Source organism: Zea mays, chromosome 10, assembly GCF_902167145.1.
Source record: "Zea mays cultivar B73 chromosome 10, Zm-B73-REFERENCE-NAM-5.0, whole genome shotgun sequence".
NCBI classification, from domain to species: domain Eukaryota; kingdom Viridiplantae; phylum Streptophyta; class Magnoliopsida; order Poales; family Poaceae; genus Zea; species Zea mays.
The window spans coordinates 26,009,506-26,020,251 of record NC_050105.1 but is presented as its reverse complement, the minus strand read 5'-3'; the positions used below and the strand labels follow the sequence as shown (position 1 = coordinate 26,020,251).

The window sequence follows — 10,746 nt, the reverse complement described above, 5'->3', positions numbered from 1 at the left end:
AAGTCTGCATGATGGTTGCAATATAGTGATGAAACAACTAGATTAAAATAAAAAAATTTATGTATGGCCAGGATCACAAATGGATTATAAAACTTTTATAACAGTATAATACACATTTTATATATAAGTTATCATGGTATTATATGATCCCGTAGCAACGCACGGGCACTCACCTAGTAAACTAATAATTGTCTTCTCCCACTTCGAGGCGGCTAGGGCCAGCGCATCCTTCTCCTCTTCTGTCCAGGCGGCGTCTCTGTCGATCAATTGTGCGCCGCCTTCGCCTGCATAGCCCGGAGAGAGCCGTCATCCTTACCTGCGCCGACCGACGCCTCTGCAGCTTCTCCAGGTGAGTGTCCTATTCATCCTTCTTGGAGCTGTTCCGAGGTGTGTTTCTCCCCCAGATCCAGGACGGACCGGCGATTCCTTTTTAATCTAGGATTTTGGAGGTGTGGGAAGATCTTGTTTTTATGGGTTGTTTTGGTTGTGTAGGGGTTGCCCGTTGAGGAGGGGTTAGGCTTCGTCATGTCGAAGTCGGACCTGGATGATCTGCTTCTTCAGGCTGCCGGCCGGACGGGGAAGAACCAGTCCCGGCCGAGCAATCCGCGGTGGAACTCTGGGGGGAGCGGCTCCGACGGCTTCGACGACGACGACGACGACGACTCTGACGCCGCGCCGACCTACTCGAGGAAGAAGCCTTCGTCGCAGGTACCGCTCAAGAAGCGGCACAAGCCGGAGAAGGGCGGCCGGCGTGGCGGTGGTGGGTGGAACGACGAGGATGATGAGGACGAGGATGGGCGTCGGAGTGGCGGGGAGGACTCGGACAGCGCCCCTTCAGTGGGGAGTGACCTATACAAGGATGAAGACGACAAGGAGCGTCTGGAGAACATGTCTGAGTTGCAAAGGGAGTTGATCCTAGCTGAGCGGGGCACCCGCCTCGACGACTACAAGCTCAAGCAGCGGGCACGTGCGTCCTCCTCCAAGACGGACAAGGTGGGTGCGCCAAAGGATAGCAGCCCACCCCCACCGCCTAGCCGGATGCGGTCTTCTACCCGAACTGACAAGTCTGGGTCCGCCGCTAAGAGCGCGCTGGACGAGCTGCGGGCAAAGCAGCGGATGCGGCAACAAGCTCCGGAGGCACGCAGGATCACGGACCTACTCCCACATAGTGGCTCATCCATTAGGCGCAGGGCTGGGAGCCCACCAAGTGATGGGAGCAACGATGGCAATAACAGGGGGAGGATGAATGACCATGGGAGGATTGCTGGTGATGGCAGGGATGATGAATTTGATGAATCGCCGAGTAGGCTTGATCCACTCAAGTTTGATGATGTGAAGAGTATTACCCTCAGGAGGTCAAAACTGGTGAAATGGTTCATGGAGCCATTCTTTGATGATCTAATTTCTGGTTGTTTTGTGCGGCTAGGTATTGGTAAGACAAAGAATGGGACCCCCAGTTACAGGCTGTGCATAGTGAGGAACGTGGATGCAAGCGATCCAGATCGGAATTACAAACTGGAAAACTACTCGACATGCAAATATCTCAATGTTGTGTGGGATAGTGAGGCTAATGCTGCTCGGTGGCAGATGACTCAGGTATCGGACTCCCCACCCAACGAAGAAGAGTTCAAGGACTGGCTGCAAGCGGCAGAGAAGAATGGTGCACGCATACCGACTCGGCAGGAAGTCCTGGATAAGAAAGAAGCCATTCAGAATGCCTATAACTTTGTGTATTCAGCAGCAACTGTACAACAGATGCTGCAAGAGAAATCAGCTGTGAGACGACCTATCAATATTGCTGCTGAGAAGGATCGGTTGAGGAGTGAATTGGAGATGGCTCTTAGCCGTAGGAACGAACATGAAGCTGAGAGGATTCGTACGAAGCTGAAAAATCTGCAAAACAGGGCACAACCAGTGTCAAAAGATAATAAGGCTGCAAAGTTGGAGGCTATGAACCGGAAGAACCGCGCTGATAACTTCAAGAACGCTTCAGAACTGAAACCTGTAAATACATCTTTGAAGGCAGGAGAAGCTGGTTATGACCCTTTCTCGAGGAGGTGGACAAGGTCAAGAAATTATTATGCATCGAAGCCAGGAGGAAATAATGTTGAAGAAACTGCCAATGGGTCCAGTAGTAATGTAGCGCCTAGCAATGAAGATACAAAGAGCAAGGCTCAAACTGGTACAGCAGCCACAACAGCAGCTCAAGTGGCAGCAGCTGATGCCGGGAAGCTCATTGATACCAATGCACCAGTGGATCTGGGAACAGAATCAAATATGCTGCATACATTTGAGCTTCCTATATCATTGTCTGCTCTGCAAGAATTTGGTGGAGCCAAGGGCCTGTTTGATGGTTACATGGCAAGGAGGCAGAAGATAGAAGCTACAATGGGGTACAAAGTGCCTGACAACGATGGAAGGAGGCATGCTTTAACCCTGAGTGTGAGTGATTACAAAAGGCGACGGGGTCTCCTCTGAAGTGTATCTGTGATTGTGCTGGGTGCTCAGCGGATTCAAATATCTGCCTGGCTTCAGCGCCTCTGCATTGCTGTGACAATTGTCCAGATCATCTGCATTTTGCCTTATCTTCCTATAAGTAACATAAAACATGCGATAAAACATGCGGAGTATACAATTTCTTTCATAAATATTACCTGATGTATGACTGATTATGTTACTGACATCATGTTTATATCCGTGGATTGTGTCGTTGTCATCATCATCATCGTATCCTTGTTAGCTGCAAAAACTGGATTCCATAATTAGTTCAATTAAAATAAATGCAGCTTTCATTTTTCGGATTCATGTTTTACATGGTTGGATGTGTGTGTGATCATCTTCCTCTATTGTTTATTTGTCCATCAATCACAGATGTAACTGCAGTAGCGTTCGGATAAGTACCTTTTTCAGGATAATGAAGCGGAGAGATCAATTCAGTGGGGTACTAGACCTGTACTCACTTGCAGCCGGTGATAAGCGTGACCGCTCCTACTACTTACTACAAGTAACTAAGAAATGGAAATCAAACTAGCACAACAGATCACACTCCATGCACACATAACTATATATTTGACCAATATAAATTTTATACTATAGTAACTAATCATAAATTAAAGATCATTGAAAAAGAGGTAAAACATGAGCAAATAGATTATGTATACAGTATACTTGGTTTCAGACAGTACAGAATTGTCGAAGAGATTAATAAGGTACTATGGTTTATGGTTGGAGATCTCATTATCTTTTGCCTGCCTGTTTTTATCACTTTATTCAGTTGTTGAAGCTGACGAACAGAGTGTCATGTCAGTACTCGGTATATCACACCAAAAAACAAACAAACACACACTCTATCCTATATATAATCAGGATTATTAACTAGGAGTACCATTTGGTCATTAATCAGCGTCCAAATACTGGAGATTAATTTATACCTCTAAATAAAGCATTAGTTCAATTTAATCTAGATTCACTCAACAAATGAGCCCACCGAAAAATGTGTTTTCTTCGTGCACCCTATTTTGTACATATAAGAAATTTTGCACCACATTGAAACCGTAGATCTCTTCTCTCTCATTCTTTCTCTCACTAACTCGCATCTAACGCCCAAAAACGTCCGGATCATCCCACCCCTCAAGCACGCCCCCACCTGCGCCCTCACGCACACCACCTGACGCTCCTCCACCAGTGCGACGAGGTCGTCCATGACACACTCGATGGCTCCTAGCACCGCTCGGGCCTTCACACCTGATGTTGTTGTCTGCGAACCTGTCGTCGGCGCTGCCCTCCGCCACGCGTTGTGCCGCACCAGCGTCAACGTCGCCACCACGCGCGGGCGATTCTCCTTGGCCAGGCACAACACGAACATGCCCTAGACCCCGACGTACACCGCCATGGCCTCAACCTCGAGGCCGAGATCGTTGAGGTCACCACCGAGGGCTCTAGCGCCACGGACCGAGGCAGGTCGCGCAAGACGCTCATACTGCTCTTCTAGCTCGATGATTCCACCGGCGTTGGCGCCACACGTCTATCCAAGGGCCCCAGTTGGCGGATTTCTAGTCCGTTTCTAGGGGAGGAGGTCAAGGGGGGCAAGCGCAGGGCCCAGGTCGTGGCTCCGGTCGATTCATCTACTCAGGGGAGCGTTGCTGTAGGGGAATAATGCGGCTGCCTGATAGTCACCTAGAGGAGGGTGAATAGATGACACCTGAAAAATCACAACTTAACACAAACATGAATATTAAATTATGAGTTAGCTGAAAAACTAGATCCAAGAGAGTGAGAAGAGATGAGTTCTGGCACTTGATTGTTCTTCTAGATTGCAGAATTATAACTAGAGCAATATCACAAGTGAAAATCAAGAACTTACAATAGGGAAGAAAGAGCAAATTGCAAAAGCTCAAGCACACAAGACACATGCAATTTCTATCATGGTTCGACCAAGCCTCAAATGCTTACCTACATCCATGTTGTGGTATCTCAAATGACGAGGGTTGCACTCAACCCTTCTCAAGTGATCTAAAAATCAACTTGAGGCCATAGATCTTCTTTATCAATATCTCCTCGCAAAGATCTCCACAGATCAGAGTCTCTTGCAGCCATACACAGTTCGATGGGAGCAACAACTCCAAGAATGCAAGAGGGAGGAGTAGAACGCAACACAGAGCAAGAATGCAGCACACGACACCAAAAATCAGATCCCATAAGCACACTCTCACTAGGATGTCTAATTCTACTCAGAATGGTGCTCATATCTCTCTGCAACGAATCCAACGTGTTGTAAATGTGTTTGGGAGTGATCATTTGCTCTTAGAATTCATGGGTACTCGTAGAGGCGAATTAGGGGCTCTATTTACAGCCCAAATGACCAAAATAGCCGTTGAGGAAGCTACTGGCAAACTGCCTTCCGCGGGCGCACCGGGCCAGTCTGGTGCACCACCGGACCGGGAACAGTAGTTGGTCCTTCGGGATCCTGATTGTCGCCTTCTATATTGGGCTAGCATAAGATCGGCCTGGTCCACCACCGAACCACCATGTGTCAGCCACCCATTGAAGTAGCCATTGAGCCTGAAGTAGCCGTTACCTGTGAGGTCTGGTGATGAGCATCACCGGACCATGGTCCGATGATATTTTTAACGAAAACCCGAGGCCGAGCAGTTCTTGTATGGTGAGGTCCATCATATCAGACCCTAGGTTCGATGTGCTAGGTCGATGAAGTCTTCTAGAGACTCTCTGGACAGACGTTCTAGTGCCGGATTGGTATGGTAGAAGGTCCGGTGAGCCCCTCCATAGTTGCAAAATTGCATCTTTCTCTAATTCTTCTCCAATTCGAATTGGCTTTTCTTGGGAGATTTTCTATGACTTAGACAAACATATTTAGAGTATGTTTAACTTGTCTAAGTTATAGATTCATACCTTTAGCTCATCTTCAACTTAGATTTCCTGTTTCAACTCAAAACAGGCATCAAAAAGTACTTTTGCAATATATGACATCTATAACCTATCTAAAGTGCTCGAAAATGTTTCTAAGGGTAGTTAGAACTTATTCAAACACTAGGTGAGTGCCCGTGCGTTGCGACGGTGTACAAATTATTCAATAAATGTTAGTGCACAACAATTACATGGAAACGAACAACATATATATCAACCCCAATATCTCACACATGAGGAGTGGACATGTCAGTCAGTAATAGCAAGTGATTGTTCCCCAGAAGCCGTGAAAGGTGAGATTAGGAAGAAGGGATATTGGGGAAGTAATCTTCTATTTCTTAATTGCCAAATGTTCGAATACAAGAGATAAATATGCATTATGCCTTCTAACAAACATAGATGAAAAATCTCCTCAAATTGAGACAATGGTTTCTGGCTGCAGTGACTCGGTCTCCATCAATGATTTGTTGCAACTCAATGTTCAGCACCTTGAGATAGTGGTTTCTAGCTGCGGTGACTCAGTCTCCATCGATGATTTGTTGCAACTCAATGTTCAGCACCAGATTAAATTGACTTTCGCTAACATCGTTCCTATAAATTAGACACAAATCAGCTTGGTGCTATAACAAAACAGAGAAAATAGAAAATAGGCACCAATTTTCTCAACCAAACAGTTACTTCAACACAAAAAGTTAACTAACGACGATTTGCATCTAAACAATAACAAACCTGGAGATGATGACTTGGTGAGGCTTTCTCTTCCAAGAACTGGTGTAGAATTCAATCAAACACAGGTTCTGAAATTTAATATCTGTTAGAAGGCATAATGTTCTGATTTGTTATAAAGAGAGCATTGTTCAATCAGACACACTATAAAGAGAGCATTGTTCAATTCATCATTTGTATCATTAGCCTAAACATAACATCATGTTCTGAAGAAAAAGATTAGTGTGAAAATTTAGAGAAAGGAACATGTGTTCAACCAAATGGAATATACATATGGGAAAACATCGCCCTTTCAAACGACTTTGTGGTGCAAGAGAAGGCAGATCATCAGCATGGATAACTGCTGCCTGCCTATGGTGAAGGTGGACTCCACGTGTATCATACCATTTCTGTGTGCAAGGATATGTTAGTAGACTTCAAATTGAACTCTAAGTAGAAGATACAAAACATAGGGATGTAATTAGAGAGAACAAATATTTTGGATCAGTTCATATCGAGCACTGTGCATGCATAAAGATGATTGTATTGCATCAAAGGATCATGATAAGAGACCCTTCATACCCCTCCGCCTAAAAATGCTTCAATTTGAATAGGGCCAAGGGTTGTTCTAGGAACAGCAGACTGTATTGGCTTGTATTTTTGAGCTGCCGCTGCCACCGGGTCCTTGTACGCCATTGTTCCTACAACAGAAGGATCTCCAACAATTAGTGTGGGAAAAACGAGTAGCATTGTTTAGATGGTAACCACTACATAAAGAATTTTAAGACAAATATTAATAATAGGAAAGACATACTTAGCATTGCACTGATAAATGCATATTTTCCAACATTTGCGGAACCCTGTAACAGAGTATGATTTAAATCAGATATAGCTACACTGGCTGAGAGGCAGAAACACAACTCACATTTTTTTAGCTTTGTGCACTTACATTATTTTTAAATCATAGTATCGATATATATTAATGTTTGTGCATACCTGCAGTGTTGTGACAGTTGCGCTTGGGCTCGGAGATGTACTGCAACTTCCTCACCTGCGACCTCTGAGCTAACTGCCGGTTAGCAAGGATCTTGGAAGAATTTCGGTGCAAGCAAAGGCTTGTTTCAGTCTGCATGGAGATAAAAAGATGGATTGCTTGCAGAACGCATTGTCTGCCTGCCTGCCCACAACCACAACTAACAAGGTGCATGCATGCTTGGCAAAAAACAGACCACCTTCAAGCAAAAATAAACATTGTGAACTGTGAAGTGATTAAGTGTGTCAATGCCAGTGCCAGTGCTACTGCTATGAGTTTCAGTTCTCTATACTTTGATTAAGTCCAGTGCCATTAATCTTATAGTAGAGATAAAAACATCATTATAAAGAGACACACAATATGAAAATGAAAATGATTAAATAGCATATATCACAAATATGTGAATAAAAACCCACTCTATACGTCTCTATTAGACCATACAAGATTAAATAGCATATATCACAAATATTAGAAAACAACATGATAAAAGATATCAAATCCTTTGTTAGCTTAGTGTAGTGAGTTTTCTTTTTTTATGTTGAATGGTAGCAAAGACATCTCCTTATTAATTAGGATGGGTACACCAAGGAAGTGTCTGGTCCAGAAGCAGCCAGGTGCTTGTGGCAACAAGGGCGAGGCCGAACCCCAACAAGAGTAGCCCACTGGACAAGAAATTTATGAAGAACTTCCTAGAGGTAACTAATTCGGCCTCGCCCTTGTTGGTGATGCTGCTGGTGCTGTGTTGGTACAGGTATAGCTTTCCGTGTGTAAATATTTATATTTCTCCACATCCTAGTAAGTTAGTTAATGTTCCATGGCTAAATCATCAGTTGTAACGAGTAGCCCAGTAAGAAGCTGTAACAAGAGTAGCCCAGTAAGAAGCTGGTTTGCCTGCCTCCAGTATCGTCTGGTTGTTGTTACATCAAATGGGTGTCCTAACTGAAAATTTACCTGACCAACATCATCGGTGTTCTAAACGATCTTCTGTGTTACAGGCTAATCAGCGTATTATTGATGCTGCTGCCACCTGCCAGTAGATTAGATATCCCATCCTACAAGGTTATTTTAAATCTTGCTAATTACGGCAATATCAGTGCGGCATTCATCCCATTAGCATTGATGAGGCTGTTCGCAGTGGCACTGGTTTATTTATGCTGGAGCAAGAACCTTACAAGTTTCATAGAATCATAGTATCGATATATAGTAATGCTCGTGCATACCTGCAGTGTTAAACCGCACAACTTGAGCTAGCCCATTCAAGAAAATCATTATCTCATTGGATGTCATGAAGAATTCTTCGCATTATAGTGCATTGACTCCTTTCTTTAGCTGGCGTGCCATTCTGCTGGTACCTGCTTGGGTCTGAAGGGTTTATGTGAACTGGCTCGTGTCTAGACCATACTGCATTTTAGGTGCAAATATAATCATCATCAAGAGAAGAGAACAAAGCATGTCATAATCATAATGCTAAAACAATCCATCAAGTAATGTACCTCCTCTCGCATCATTTGGCTCTAGGCTTCATTTCTACTTGCATGTTGAATTGTTGATCGAGTGTTGGCACAGGAACACCAGTGGCAGGTACATTTTGGGCATGGATCAATGGTTGCCACATGGTAGGGCTTCAACCGATTGCAATAATTTTAGCATCACTATCATACTCAACGTGTTTGTTCATTGCCCTAACATCCAGAGCTAACAGAAAGAGCACTGCCTATTGCAAACCAATTGCCATTAGTTTTAGTTTTGGTGTGACTACCCACAATACGACCTATACTTGGCAAGCGACAGCTAAAAAATACTTTGTAAGGCAATACAAAATTAAGGTGTCAAGGATATTGCTCCTCTCATTGCTGTTGCAGTACCAAATTGCTGTTGCAGTGTCAAGGATATTGCTCCTCTCATATTTTTTCAGTTCGTACTCCGCCAGTGGCGATGCTTGAGAAACAATTGCTGTTGTAAGTTGTTGTTCAGTATAAGTCATTTCAATAACAGTGTGTGCCTAAAAAAATATGGCAAATGGTCACTTCTAGAGAAAAAATGGATTTGTCATGTTAAATACGGTGAATATGAACATATGTATAGAACTAATAAATGCATAAACCCAAGTAAAATACACCTGAATCTAAATATTTTTAAAGTTCCATAGTAAATCAAATTTCAACATACTGGAATAAGACTGGTTGTAATAGCCACAATAATTAAATTTCTAACTGCAGCTGAATGGCAAAGAAATTATGGTAACCTTTTCTGCTAGGCATCATGGAATAACTATATTATAGAATGATTGCCGCTCGTAATCAATTAGATGAACTTTTACATCAAAATTGCATTAAAAATAGAACACTTTAACCAACCAACAAAGAACATAAAAGAACAATTAAATACATGTGCTTCTGCTCTCAGATGAGTATAAGGCACCATACCAGTAAGAAGCTCACAGAGAGGAAGTCTCAAAACGTCATGACTAATGATGATAGCAGAATAATTCAGTACTGAATAAATTGTCAGATGTGCAAAGATGCAACTTAGTTGAATAATGTAGCAAAACGTCTTGCCCATCACATCATAACAGATGGCTAAAATGGATTAGCTGTTTGAAGTACACAGGTATGTTAGACTACCTAGAGCATAATCAGTGCTGAAAGAAAACCACCGTACACCACCACCTCATACTGATGCCACGAACTATACAAGTCACAGTGTTCGCATCCATGCATCTAGGTACATGGGACCCAAATTTGTACCATCCCCTTGATAAGTACTTCGCTTAAGATTGAAAATAATCAAAATCAAAAACAAATTACCTGTACACAGCTCACCTGAGATCTTCAAAAATAAGTATTTACAATAGAAGTTTCAAGATTTGAGTTGGTATGCTTTCCATGTGTTCTCTTCAGAACACGATTGGCGGTGTGATTAAACAACAAAGCAGCCGTGAGTGCTCTGAGTCTCCTATCGAAGCCGGAAGCTCAATTCACCGACTGAATCAAGCTACCCATGAGAAGAACCTCGGTTGAAAAGGCAGGGGGCGGGGGGAAAAGGCAGCCAAGAACTCACCTTTTGCCGGAGGTAGAAACAATAGATCGTGAAGCTAGGGAAGTGGCTCAACAAAATGGATTGGGGGAGGAGAGCCCAGTACCTTTTGGGAAGAAGAGGAGGAGCTCGTCGTGATGGGTCCTGGGTGCTCCCCGAACAGCTCATCCTGCGCAGCAGAAGAAGGTGGTGGCCAACACATGAAACGTAGGGGTAGCAGATCTCTAAAGGCAGACACAGGAGGAGCTCTTAAGGCCAGAGGCAGGTGCGTAGGTGGAGGCCAACGTGGATATGGCTCCGGAGGCCGAAGACAGGCGCAGACGCGGGGAGGCAGGGCGACGGGATGGAGTGGGGACGGGACGAAGTGAGGAGGAAGCACGGGCGGCGGATCTAGGGGGATGAAGAGCCGAAGAGGAAGCAAGGGGCAACGGGCAGAGCGGCGATGGGATGGCAGATGGATCGAGAGGAGAGGAGGATGCAGGGCGGCATATCGACAGGGGCGCTGCGTGGCGTGGGAGGGAGGGAGGGATAGGTCGGGAGGAGAGAGG

At 44.3% G+C, this 10,746-nt stretch overlaps 1 protein-coding gene and 1 long non-coding RNA gene across 2 annotated transcripts; one reads left to right on the top strand and one right to left on the bottom strand.

Moving 5' to 3' along the window:
* Window positions 1–222: 222 nt before the first annotated feature.
* Window positions 223–2,804, top strand: LOC100382503 (uncharacterized). The gene is made up of 2 exons (NM_001175240.2): window positions 223–349; window positions 493–2,804. Exon 2 carries the CDS (start codon window positions 526–528, stop codon window positions 2,476–2,478), a length of 1,953 nt encoding a protein of 650 aa, NP_001168711.1. The 5' UTR covers window positions 223–349; window positions 493–525; the 3' UTR covers window positions 2,479–2,804.
* Window positions 2,805–5,695: 2,891 nt separating this feature from the next.
* LOC100276669 (uncharacterized) lies at window positions 5,696–7,970 on the bottom strand. Its single transcript, XR_559965.2, has 5 exons — window positions 7,126–7,970; window positions 6,944–6,989; window positions 6,712–6,830; window positions 6,154–6,221; window positions 5,696–6,015 (listed from the first exon to the last, which is right to left on the bottom strand). It is a non-coding gene; the product is annotated as an uncharacterized lncRNA (long non-coding RNA).
* Window positions 7,971–10,746: the final 2,776 nt, after the last annotated feature.